This window comes from Micropterus salmoides, unplaced genomic scaffold (genome assembly GCF_014851395.1).
Source record: "Micropterus salmoides isolate LMB-PRFRI ecotype aquatic unplaced genomic scaffold, ASM1485139v1 Ms_hic_scaffold_8, whole genome shotgun sequence".
Taxonomy (NCBI): domain Eukaryota; kingdom Metazoa; phylum Chordata; class Actinopteri; order Centrarchiformes; family Centrarchidae; genus Micropterus; species Micropterus salmoides.
In genome coordinates, this window is record NW_024044570.1 from 30983952 (window position 1) to 30997877 (window position 13926).

A 13926-nucleotide genomic window follows, 5' to 3' on the forward strand; every position below is an offset into this window, starting at 1 on the left:
CTCTCTTGAAATCCTGTGAAATGAACTGGTTGTGTTTTACAAGCCCTATACGGTGATTCCAGTTTACCCTTTGACAGATATTTAGAGTATTCCACGTTCCATTTCAGTGTCCCAGTAAGGTGTAATTAATATCAGTTATTACTCCTGTACCCTTTCTGCCACAACATGTCCAAGGCCACGTTCAGACTGCAGGCCAAAGTCATCCAAATCCATGTTTACTTCCGTACAGGCAGCGTGTGACATAATTTTTTCATTTGCGCATGCAGGTCACTTTCTGGAGTCCGATATGGACCACATTTAAAAAATAATGTGAAGAGTCAATTAAAAGATTTGGATCTGGGCAATAAATCAGAGGTGAGCATTAAGGCCTGCAGTGTGAACATAGGCTAAAATGTCTGCTGTGAAAAGGACCAATTGAAGTGAAAAAATTAAAAAATGAGTTAAGGAAGTTCTGCGTAATCAACAGTGTCCTTAAAGCTGTGTCAAAAGCTAGATCATCTTATTTAGTTCAATTCAACACTTCACACTGAAAACACAACCTTGACACGATGCCCAGATTTCATAAATGCACCTATCAACACCTCTAAAACTCACTATTTAATATGCTGCGTTTTGTCTGTGTAAATAGATTAATTTGTTGTTTTAGGGGGAACTAAAAGATTTAACTATTTCTATGGCAAACAGAATTGCCATACAGTTGTGAGCCCAAGTTTAAAAAACGTTTCTGGTCATGGATGATGGTCTCAAACCTGGCAACCCCATAATAGTAAACAGCATTACGTTTTAGAGTTGTTGGTAGAAACTTTGGACATAGCCAGGTTAAGCTAATTGCCTGCGGGCTCCAACTCCTTACTTCCCTCACAGACATCAGTGTTACCTGTAATTCTCACTCTTGTAAAGAAAGTGAATAAGTGTACTTCCCACCATTTCTTTTAGAGCTCACTGAGTTGGACGCTTTTGAAACCAGATGTTCTGCAAATAATAAGTGAGTTTGACCAATAGCAGTACTAGAGGTTGGCAGCTGAGACACCTGCACAGTGCTCGATGGGTGTTAACATTTTGTATTTTCAGTGCAATAAATCAAGGTTATCCCAGTTGAAAGGGGGAGTGGAGGCAAATAATTGTGATGATCCGGGTAAACCGGGTTGGCATCACCACACCTATATTGTAGAACTTGACCTGTCACTTCTCCTCAGAGCTGGAGCAGTAATTTTTCTGATCCTCCCTGCAAGCTGGTACAGTGCTGACACGCTGCTGGCAGCCGACTCCTTTTGGAGGCAGCGCGTGAAAGTCAGCAGAGACATTCCCTCACTAACGCTATTTCTTTTGCTTGTAAAAGTCACAATCACTAACAGTAGTACTGCTGTTTCATAGACTGTGTGAGCTCAGGTACATGACAGTGCATAAGAACAATCTATTTGTCTGTGTGTGACAGAGAAAAAGACTTATTGTGTGACAGCGTTTAAGAATGTAAACTCAGCAGAGCTGTCCCACTCTATTTCCTCCGCTTCTCTTTTCACCTTATAATAATCAATAGTGGGCTCTGGGCTGAGTTGGCACAGTGACAATAGATAGATCAACATTACATTACAGATGAAGCCTGTCGCCAGCCTGCAGGGACTGCCTACTCAAACACACTACATTCTCCTCTCTTATTCTCTTTAGTCACTTCTATCGTCTGTCTTTATCTGTGTCCTGTCCACCACTTCCCTCCATTCAAAGCAAAGAGCCCACTATTTGCATCCTAAATGCATATCTCTGTAGAGGGCTCACTTTTTGCTGTGAGTCTGAGTTGTGACACATCTGTGAATGTGTGTAAATACAAACCAGCCCAGTATAGGTGTTGTGTTTGTGTTATTAGGCTGCCTGGTTCATTTGTATTAATATTTCAGCTCCACAGTGGGCTGCACCTCTACATGCTGTATGTAGATGAATTATGTAACAGAAAAGAGCGGGGCACGGAACAGCCATTTCCACTCCATCTCAATCTCACTGCGTCTTCATCTGTTCGAGGTGCGTCTAAAGTGAAGGATGGAAAGAGTGAAGCTGGAGCTGGAGAGAGAAAGTGTGGATGTGGTAATGAGGTGTGTGTGTGTGTGTGTGTTTAGGAGGGAGTCCTTTATCTCCCTGCTTGTCACAGAAATCTCCCTGTTCACTGATCATCATTATTGCTGAAAGTGGAAGAAACTCATTTTCCTCTTGAAAAACATTGATTCTGGGACATAACCCCCCCCCCACACACACACACACACCCTCCTGTACACACACCTACACATAAACACTCACTCATTGACGATAGAAAATACCAGGGTCAAAATTTCGCCTGTAAGTTTTTATTTCACAGCAGTAACATTTGCATAAAAATAAAGTGTTTTAAGTCAATTAGGATATTTAGGTTTAACTTGTACATGAGTTAGAGACCAAACTGGATACAGTATAACAAGTTTCCCTGTTTATTGTGCTTGGTACAGTTCCAGATTTCACATTTCGATGATGCCTCTTTCTGAGTGTAATTCCCCTTTAAGACTTCCATTAGCATCTTGATGTTAAGCCTGATAGAAATTGTCCAAGAGCTGGACTGCTGATCTAGGATTTCTCTGGCCTTCTCAGCTCTAATGAATGAGATGGTCAAGGGAACCTGGCAGGAGGTTCCAGATCTGCGCAGAGAAGATTGAAAACTGCAACTCCCCCAACCCCCAACCGCCACCCCCTGCGATATTACAGTGTTTTGGTCTTTTGGTGTGCAAACAAAACTGATTCAAATACAATCCACGGCAGAAAACCTTCATCATCAGTACTGCTGGGCCAGATTAGGTATTTCATTCAGATTATATTGTGCTTTTTCTAGCGATTCTTGAACAGACTTTTCAGAAACTCATTCTGCTAAACTCTTATTTTCTTTTCCAATGGAGATCCGACAAGGATTCCGATAATTCCATTGCCACATTGTAACATTTTTTCCATCAATAAATATATTAGATTATTAAAATAAGTGATTTCTCTGCTTCCAAAATAAACAACTCGGATGTGATCACATTCATTGCACAGTTAGTTGTTAATAACAAGCAATCACAAAATAAAGGAAATTAGGTGCCAGCTGATCCCCAACATGGCGGACTCCATTATCTTTAGTGATCATACACTTATAAAAACATACTCCAGCCATTTCTGCCAACATACCCGCCTAAATGTTACACACTGGACCTTTAAAGAGTAAGTTAAAGAGTAAGAATGGTTTCTCTTAAAACTTTTATATTATTGGGAGACTGGCTAGTTTTTGCCCTTTAAACTTATAGACACCACTACACCTCTGAGGAACACATTTAGCTAGCTGTCAGAAATATAACTAACCTAACCTAACCCCTCACCCTATATATGTATATACTGGACTGACCCAGGCTAACAGTTACCATCTTGTGACAGTCTTGCTGTGATAGCACTGACATTGTCAACATACATCAAAAGCTTTGGCCATTTCTGGCCATTACAAGCATCTCTAAATGGCATGTTGACATTCTCGAGATATTTGTCTAAACTCTGCTCTCTGTCTCAAAAACCTCTCACTCACTTCCCCAGCTAACTACACCAATGAAATTCCCAAATAGATAATAACTTAATAACACACCCAGCTCACCACCTACACATACTTTTGACTGTTTATGACCTTTAACCGATTATCTATGATTAGTAACTAATCATTAAATTGTGAGGCAGGAAAAAGTTGCCAACAGATTGTAAATGAAGGCACTAGATCTTGATGATGAGGTTGCTGACGAGCCTCTGGAGGTCCTGGGTCCGGCGCTGGGTGGTCTTCAGCACCTCCTCGTGGTTTGCCTTGTCATTGCTGTCATAATCTGTCACGACCTTGTTGGTGATGAGGGACAGACCCAAGACACGCATGCCAGAGTGACGAGCCACCACCACCTCTGGCACTGTGCTCATTCCTACAAAGAGGGAAGAAGTATGTTTCAGGTGCACTAACATGGCATAGTCACAAGTATAGATGCATGGATATATACGTATGTGTGTGTGTGTTTATCTATCTATCTATCTATGCTTCTGTGCACCAGGGCTCAATGAATGGTTTGGTGGGTTTGAAAATGATGCGAATAAAATTCTTCGGCCTTTACAGTCACCAGATCTCAACCCAGTAGAACACCTTTGCAAGGTTATGGACCAACTTGTAAGACAATGCTCTTGCCACAATCTCCATGAGAACAAATTATATGATGAAAACAGCAATGTATGTGACTGTCTCTGCTATATGTCCTTTTCTGATGTCTGACTATGTTTGTTTTTCTTTTAATATGCTGTACTCGGGTCTCAATCAAATGATAAAACATGATATGTATTTGAACACCATTTTCAAAAAAGAACTGCAAAAATTCAAATGCTGTGTGTGTATATGTTCAGAGTGCAGGTTCTGTTCTTATCCAAATAATGTATTGACATTCATTTAAACATTACTAGTAAGCTTTACAGAAAGACAGGTATTCCCCCCAACACATTAGTATCCCTTTAAGTGAACACAAGGGAGCTGTACTAACCCACAGCATCAGCCCCCAGCGTCTGCAGGACTCTGCACTCTGCAATGGTCTCGAATGTCGGTCCAGCCAGCATGCAGTAAACTCCTTCCTGCAGGAAGCTGTCGCAGCCCTGCTCCTTTGCTGTTTGCTTGGCCAGATCCCGCAGTTCACGTTCATACGCATCCGACATGCAAGGGAAACGTACTCCAAACCTGAAGAGACATTAAATGACACAGATGCTGCCAGTGCAACAGTTTTACTTTCACAGTTCTGACTCTGTGTTTGTGCTGTACCTCTCATCATTGTGTCCACACAGTGGATTCTGCCCTGCAAAACCCGGCATGTTGATGTGATCCTTAATGAGCATGATGTCTCCCACATTGTAGCTGTCGTTGAGTCCGCCTGCAGCGTTAGTCACAATCAGAGTATCCACGCCTAGCAGGAAGAAGACTCGCACCGGGTACGTCACCTGGAGTGACAGACATGCTGTGCTTCAGAGACAGATACTGTCGTTCTTTTATGGCTTTGAAGTATATCACATTATTACAATGGGAGTTACAAGATGGAGGAGAAAATGTATCACAAGAGAAACCAATATTTTAAAAGGGATAGCTTCTACACATGCTGATGTCAATAGACACTAGGATTTTTATTGATGTAGGCCCTTGAACTGTGCAAGTCTGAAACAGTTGTGGTTCTGTAATAACCTTTATAGGGCAGCTGATGGCCCGTAAATGACTGTTGTTGCTTCTCACTGCTGCCACATTTGGAAATAGCTTTTTCTATCTCTTATTTCTCCACAGCTTGAATTGCCTGTGAAAGTGTTTTTCTAGTTAGGGAAGAAATGCTTTCAAGTACCCTGGTTTCTTGATAAGGTCGGTGCTGTCATTGTGGAACATTGGCAATGTTCATTGTTGGAAATGAGTTTTGCATATTATAACGGGGGTCTGTGTTAGAACAAAACTTGTGGCCTTGTTAGGTATGAAATGTGAGCACAGTAAGCTGTAACAGCAGGACTGTCCATAGTTAAACTATAGCAGGGTGCTGTTAATGGTGAGTTAACCTTAGTAGGCACTGTCTGTGTTATGCTAGTTTTCAGTAGTTAATGAATGTTTATGTCAAAAAAGAAAACAAAATTAAGAGTGTACATCCATGCCACACAATGACAATGCATGTTAATGTTTAGCCTTTAAGTGCTCATGTTCAGATTTATATTTTGGTGTTATGCTTACCATATTAACTGTCTAAGTTCTGTGTGTTAGCCTGCTAACATTTGCTAATTAGCACTAACCACAAGGTGCTGAGGGTGAGGCAGACGTGTTTGTCATTGGTTTTGCTTAGTTAATAAAGCAACAAGTTTTGGATCAAATTAAAAGTGTTAGTTGTGGACCGACCAACCGACTGACATCACTGACAGAGCCACGCCCCTAGTGTGGCTACTAAAAACTAATTCTCATCTAATCTTCTGTTCAGTTTGGATTTTTTTCCAGGACACACAACACAAATTCCTAAAAAAGCACATTTGTAATACATAATGTCTGGTGAAAAATTGGCTTGGGTGGAGTCAAATCTTTTTGAGTTCTGCTCAGTTTATCGTGACATTTTGTCCAGTACTTCTCTGTATAAAGTCTTAACTGGATTCAGGGCCTTCATGCATCTGTTTTTCTATTACTGTATGTATGAAACTGGGTTTTATGGTACAGTAGGGTTATATGGATAATTTTATATGGAGATGGCGCATCACAGCTGGTAATAAAATAAATAAAACCAGGATACGGTGTCTACACAGGCCAAAGGAGTCCCATATCTTCACTATGCCACACTGGGTGGTTCTCTTACTGTCATCGTAAATTAGCCAAAGGGGTGAGCTATACGATGGTCTGTCATACTCTAGTCAAAAGGCAACTGAAGACACCAAATTTAAAGAGAGTTTACAGAGAGTTGATTCTCTGAAAGGGAATGTAAAACTATATGAAAGAAAGTCCACTTTGAGCTATTAAATTTAAAGTGGTAATGAAAAGATGTGGCACAAAATGAATCCTGCGTCTTGTGAAGACAAGAATAACAGAGTAAGTATTTGCACACGTATGGTGTAAAGATTAGGCATGCAACTAGAGAAGCTGTAAATGTTTTCCTCAAAGTTATTGACAAAGTCAGAGTCTAAACTGCCAGCTTTAGTTCAGTTATCCTGTATAGTGTATCATTCGCATCAGCAAGGTTTCAAATGCAGAAGCAAGTTGGCTTGTGACAGAAATTGAGACAGAAAGCTGATCACAAGGAAACTTAGAGAAGTAACAAATGGATATGTCTGCATTTCTGCACCATCCGTTCATCACATGGATAGTATTCAATTTAATTAGAATTCTTTAATTAATTAATATTATTTCAGTATCATGAACACCAATAGATAAACCAAGATCAAACACATTGTAATGTTTTCAGCCATGCCTCCACCATTATAAGATAAGATAAGATCAGGCTTTTTTTTGTCTCACAGGTGAGAAATTTCAGACAGCGGCAAGTGGATAGCATAGAATAAAGTGATAAGTGACAATAAACATAATACTAACGAATTGCGAGTCTCTGAGTTGTGGTTACTGTGAACAGTGCTGATTATAAAGTCTCACAGCTGCAGGAATAAAAGATCTTCTCTAATCTCTCCATTACACAGCGTGGATGTATCAGTCTGTCACTGAAGGAGCTTGTAATATTTTATATTTTTATTTTTATACTATATTATATTTTTATGTATTTACTTATATTATTACAACAAGATCTTGGTCGGTCAGTCCAGCACTTTGGTCCAGAATGAAACATTTCAACTATATTGGATGGATTGCAATGAAATTTAACACATGAGACACAAGATTTGGTGATTGTCAGATTAAGCTAAATTTATCCAATACTTTGGACTGAATACATATAAAACTATGTTTGATGACATTCCCACCAGCCTCAGCTGTACTTTGTGGTAGTGGAGTATCAGCATGTTAGCATGATCACTATGAGCACTGTTAACAACACTTAACCCAAACAATATACTGCAATGAGCAAATTAGGGCAGCAAACATACAGTTGTCCAAGCCTACATGCCAATTGTCCAGTAAAACAGGTTCATTGTTTTTTTAACATCCAGGCAACAACTGCCAACAAGAAAAGTCAGTTTAGTGTTTGCATGCTGACCTTAGCAACTTGGTGCCTAAATTACATCTGCTGCTTCGCTGCTCTAATTTGAAGTTTTCACATTCAGAGGGCTGCTGCAAAAACAAGTACAGCCTCACATAGCCAAAGTATGGCTATAGACTTTAAGTCTTGTGTTTTTTTTATGTTTTTACCAGTTAATTCTAATAGTTATTTACAGCTCACCTTTAGCAATAACATTGTCCTGGCTTACTAATAAAAAAGTACCACCAGCAGAATTCCATATAGCCACCTTATGCAGGCCTACTATAGCTTACTGTGTGTATGTTGTAGCCCTCGTAGAAGTGGAATCTCCCCTGCATGCAGACACACTCACGGCCCTGCAGCTTCCCGAACACTAGCTGACCGGCATGACCCATCACTGCACAGCACACATACAGTATGAGCAGCTGCTAGCATGCTGATGTACAGTTTCCAAACACTAATAATAAGTTTTAGATTAAATTTAATTTGTTAGAGACAATTTACCAGTGCTAACGGGAAAATGTGGAATATCCTTGTATGGGACCACAATCTTGTCACTCAGCATGTCAGCCAGGCCACCCAGGCCTGAACCACAGATGACGGCAACTTTCGGACGCTGCTCTGTGTGGGCCAGCAGCCAGTCTGCTGTCTCTTTATACACTTCATAACTGTATCTGAAAGTAATGGGGAAAATATTGATTATTGTCAAATATTACTAAACCATAGCTTTGCTAGTTATGAATCAGTTGCATATATCAAAGAGAATTATTGATGCAACCAGCATCACCATTATTTTCACCAAGAAAAACATCATAAATACAAATCAACATCACAGCTAATGTCAATGTTCAACAATAGTATGTGTATGATAGACAGTGTGAATTAAATGTGAGCAGAAAAGTATTGATTACATTTTTTTGGTGTGTTAAACGGCAGAGGAAAGTAATGAATGCATGCATCCTAAAATAAATATGCAATGTGGAAGCAATAAAAAAAACAACATTTAAACACAACAATATATTGCATTGAGAAAGCTATGGGAAGACTCTGCCGAAAACAGAATATGTTAATCGCCAGCAAACATACAGTTGTCCACACATGATGGCAGTTGTCCAGTAGAGCAGGTTGAACAGGTTATGGCTTTTTTAACATCCAGGCAGTAACAAACACTGCTGACAAGAAAAGTTCGTTTGGCTAGTTTTTTGCAGAAATAATTCTGCAAAAGGTTTAACATAAACAATAGGATGTCTTTGTCAAGATGACAAATCAACTTCACTCTAAGCTGCTCATTGTCATGATAATATTATCCAACATTCTGTAAAAACCATGTTAGATAGAAGTTGAAAGATAAGCTGGAGTTAATTGCAGGAGTAAAAACACATGGAAAGTAAAGTTTTGTAAAATTATAAATAAATAATACATTGTGCAACAATGTTTTTTTCTTAAATTAGTATTCAGGGATGAGGGCTGATTTGATTGGAAATGTCTCGAGGTGCTACATTACACAAGTCTGAAACAGTCTGTAATTTTGGTTATAAATCTGGTTGTAAAGCTATAACCTTCTTAATGTCCCCTCTATGCCTCAAGCTTTGTTATTAAAACACAATGACACTTCAGGCTGCAGCCTTTACCAGACAAATCTGCAACAGGAGAGAGCCTGATGACTTCTAACCCATTTTAGAGCTGCCATCTAAGATGACAGCTACATTACACTAGCCTTGGGTGTTCAATCTTCCCATATTTCCCCTTGTTTCTTTATTAATTCAAGCTCAAAAAGGAACTGGGAAATCTTTCATTACAGTAGGTATGTTGGTACCTGGGACAGAGAAAAGTCAAAGTGATGAACCTTTATGTGTGAATAAAGCTCCAACCAACTATCTGAGTGATGGCTAAGTGAGACCTAAAACTTTATCAAGACAAAAATAAAGTGTATTTCTAAATCTAAAATCTGTGGAAAAATGAACATAACACCCTACAAGTAATCAGTTTATTCTACAGTACAGACAACGGTAACACAACCGGCCTGTCAGTCACAGAAGCAACCTGTCACATAATTCTTCAGGTGGTAATGGCAGCAGTGTTACACACAACTACACCCACATGTAGGCAAACTTCTACTGCTCTGTTAGTGTGTGATTCATAAACAGATTCACTGGATGGTGGAGAATGAATGACAGAATTTCAGGTCAATTAACCCGACAGCTGAGCATCTTTTTTTTTAAATCAGTGATTCATAAACCCAAGAAATATGAAGACATCAGGAGGGGTGTGCAATATTTAACTTAACCATAAAAAACATCTCTTATCCAGCAACATGACTTTTCCTGTGTCTGTAATTCTGCTATAAGGTTTTATATGAACATCAGTTAATTCCTCTCATAAATAAGGAGATTGGTAGTGGGGGAATAATGTAAATTATGTTGTAAATGTGTCACACACCTGGATTTACTAATAGCCAAGTAGACTGACCTAACTAACAGGTGACAGAGAAAAGTGTTTTAACAATGGGCATTTTGAAAGAACCTCTGACATAACTTTAGGCGCCTTTCATAAAAGAACAACATGACGTTTCAAATCCACAAGATTCAGTATACAATACCATCTTGTTATTGGTTATCCTGTTCTTTAAAACCTTTTTTTTGATGATTTTATGATGCTTACTAAAAACTGAGTCTTGTAAACTTAATTCATACAAAATATATTCTAACCCGAAAGACACATTTCCATTCAATTAAAATGAATAGCCACATTAACTGCACATTACTGCAGCTACGTGAGCTACATTCTTGTACACCTATGGATCAAATGTGGACCGTGTGAATTTAATTTCTCTCAAAACCAAAACCTAACTTTAACCAAACTTACCCAAAAAATAAATGAAAGATAACTTAAATGACACATTTCACCAAAAGAGGCCAAAGACGTTAATGCAACTAATCAAACTAATGCTTGAGATGTTTATTGAGTATGGGAAAATAATAGTTACATATTTTATGCTTTTTATATAGTATCGTAATTGCTAAAAGATATTTAAAGTACTGTTTGTTGGCATACTTGTATTTCTGTGTTTTTCTTTTAGTACTGTTCTGTTTCTTTTAGTAGACTCTTCATTAATTTATGTATTTATATAGATTTAAATGTATTCACACAGGCGTGGCCTTTTGGTGTTTTCTTTACATGAGCTCATGTTTAACGATCATGCAGGTCATACATACAGGCCTTTGTACTATGCAGTGGTGGACAGTAACTACGTACATTTACTCAAGTACTGTACTTAAGTACAAATTAGAGGTATTTGTACTTATCTTGAGTATTTTCTTTTCATGCCACTTTCTACTTCTACTCAACTACATCTCAGAGGGAAATAGCATACTTACTTCACTACATTTATCAGCTTCAGCTTCAGTTATTACTTACTTTACAAAGTAAGATTTGTACACACAAAACATATGAAGAGTTTAACACATATGATGTTTTGTTATACAAAACATCATATGTTTTAGCAGCTAATTCATTTGTTGATTGAAATAAATACATCCAAAGTCATTTTTATGTAAAAACATGGTTCATAGGTTTGTTGCTTTTCCTTTTGATTAATTTAATGTATTTTTAATTATTTTGAGGTTTGGACTGGCAAAACGAGCATTGTGAAGGTGTCACTATGGTCTGTGGGCAATTGTGACATAATTTCTCACTATTTTCAAAGTTTTTACAATCAATTAATGGAGAAAATAACTACAAACATAATATAATTACAAAATAGTTCAACCTCAACCAACTGCAACAGTAAAATCCTGCTTTTACATTAACGCACGAGTAATAATCATCTAATAATATAATATATATTAGTATAGCAGTCATAGGGGACACTTTTCTTTCTGCATACTTTTAGTTTTAATACTTTTTAATACTTTTAAGTACATTTTCCTGATTATACTTAGGCCTACATGCTTTTACTTCAGTAACATTTTTACTTGTTACAGAGTATTTTGTTACAGTGAGATATTAGTACTTTTACTTAAGTAAAGGATCGGAATACTTCATCCACCACTGGTATTATGTAACAGCAAGGAAACAGAAAGCAGGAAGTGAGTTCCTGGGCTCTCCCCTCTCTGGCACTCGCGGACCGGCCAACGCGGAACTGTCCATGGTCCTGCCGGAATGTATGTATCCAGGCAGGAGAGCGATCTGCCTGCAACACAACACTCCCCTAAAACACAAGAGAGTCTGGCTAGTCTGGGCTGCTGCTAAGAGGCTCCCTGTGAACTGGACACACAAGACTGGCCTGTTCAGTGAGCTGACACAAAGCATTATTAATGAAAGAAAGTAGACGTGTCTATTTAAAGAGAAAGGAAGCAGACTTTAAAGTTATGTATGACATGCCACCTGTAACATACACACATTACGTTAGAGTGAGAGCCAGGTGTCATCCTGGGAGGAAAGCCCCCAGGCTAATCCTCAGAATAAAGCCTTCATGTTACTGTCTTCTCTGAATGATTGTCAAATAGCACAGTCCATACCAAGATGCGTCTTGCAAACTCAACGGATTACACAAGCGTTATGCGTTGAACACCACAGGACCCTTAATAGGCTGTAATAAAGCTAGCCTACAGTGTAGCCTTGACAGCCATGGGGATCATTTCCACCAACATCCTGCCTTATCGGTCTTACCTGCACTGAGTGGGGGATGAGGACGCCGCTTCCATGTCTGATGATCAATCTGCTGATAAAACGCTGTTCGTGTCGCGTTTGACAGACTCTTCCCGTGCAGAGTTGACAGTGTTGGAGCGGGTACAGGAGAATCTGCTGAGATCACAGTGCGCGCCGACGTCACGGCGTATAAGACGAAGGGGCGGGGCCTAAACGGACCCCCGGTCCCTTTGAAGAAGACTAAATCCAATTTTCTACAAGGCTGGGCTGCTCACTGATCCGTTCACTGAGAGAGACAGGGCTGGGAACAGAGGGAGAAACAATGAGAGGGCAACAGAGGGAAAGGGAAACAGAAAGATGAGGAAAGCAAACAGATCAGCAACAATGTTTTGATTAACAGCAAATAAATAAATAACGCCAAAATGACATCAGAGTTAGGCTACTGAGTTTGGTTAAACACCTCAAATCCAGGGAGCTCCACATGGTAGGCTACCTATCTTCCTGAAATGAAACATGTACACACACACACACACCCAAGCTGCATAACAATTCAAAGTGCTGACTCATGGGTTAGAAGGAGAGAATGAAAGAGGCGTTGAGAGAAAGTACAAAAACTGAGTACCAGCAGCTGTAACTACATAATACTGTGAGCCTGTAAGTCAAGAGAACTATAAACCAATATGGTATAATGACACATGATCAAATAAACTCTTTCAGTGTCTCTTACCAAAGCAGCAATGCACAGTAAAACTACAATTTCACTTTAACTAACAAATTAACCGACTTTATGATATTTGTGACATGAATGAGTATATCCAAGGCTGGAGGACACTGAGGTCATGTCCTTAATATTTTTTCTTGGGATTTCAGGATTTTACAGTAACACAGTCGGGGAGTTTACATTCACATGTGGGTATTTTAATGTGTAGGCGGATGCCAATGTTTTTAGACTCAATATATTTAAATCCGACTAGTTAGGCCTAAATAAAGATTTTTTCCTTGCAATGTGGAGAAGGCTTTGAAATAGCATTTGACCATAATGCAAGCAGTGCTATTTAGATCATTTAAATATCATTATTATATTATTTCATTCACTCAAACTCAGCAGTGAGAAACATTTATATAATAATGTCAGAAGTTTCAGTCACCAAAATTCTCAGTGGTGATCAGGGTGTGATGAAGTGATTCTACTTGGGGGAATTGAAAAACATTAATAACCTCTGTAAAATGTCTGTCCAAAACATGTAGGCCTCTGTCATGAACACGTCAGTCAAGAGGGATAAATCAGTGGATCTGTTCTGGATATTTGTAGGTCATATTAGAAATTCCTGCCCTGTCACTATGCTCACTGGGCTTTCAAATCTCTTTTGTAGTCTCACTTGTCCTCATAATGACCCCCTTAAACACACACACACGCGCGCGCGCACACACACACACACACACACTTATTTCCATTTATTTCCATATATTTCCATTTATTTCCATTTGACGTATCTTCATACTTTGACTCCACTAAACATTAGGGAGGGAATTGTACTTTTTACTTGGCTACATTTATTCGCTTTTGATTTAACATTACATTGAT

General features: G+C 38.9%; 1 protein-coding gene across 1 annotated transcript; it reads right to left on the minus strand.

The window, feature by feature from the left end:
- Positions 1-2432: 2432 nt before the first annotated feature.
- pnp6 (purine nucleoside phosphorylase 6) lies at positions 2433-12561 on the minus strand. The gene is made up of 6 exons (XM_038706890.1): positions 12363-12561; positions 8196-8365; positions 7985-8088; positions 4820-4995; positions 4548-4738; positions 2433-3944 (listed from the first exon to the last, which is right to left on the minus strand). Exons 1-6 carry the CDS (start codon positions 12395-12397, stop codon positions 3748-3750), a joined length of 873 nt encoding a protein of 290 aa, XP_038562818.1. The 5' UTR covers positions 12398-12561; the 3' UTR covers positions 2433-3747.
- Between the last annotated feature and the right edge of the window lie 1365 nt (positions 12562-13926).

Coding starts and splice junctions, on each gene's coding strand:
- pnp6 (XM_038706890.1), bottom strand. CDS start 12,397: ATGGAAGCGGCGTCCTCATCCCCCACTCAGTGCAG. Junction 8,366..12,362: donor TCATCCCCCACTCAGTGCAG/GTAAGACCGATA, acceptor CATTACTTTCAG/ATACAGTTATGAAGTGTATA. Junction 4,739..4,819: donor TGTGGACACAATGATGAGAG/GTACAGCACAAA, acceptor ATGTCTCTTCAG/GTTTGGAGTACGTTTCCCTT.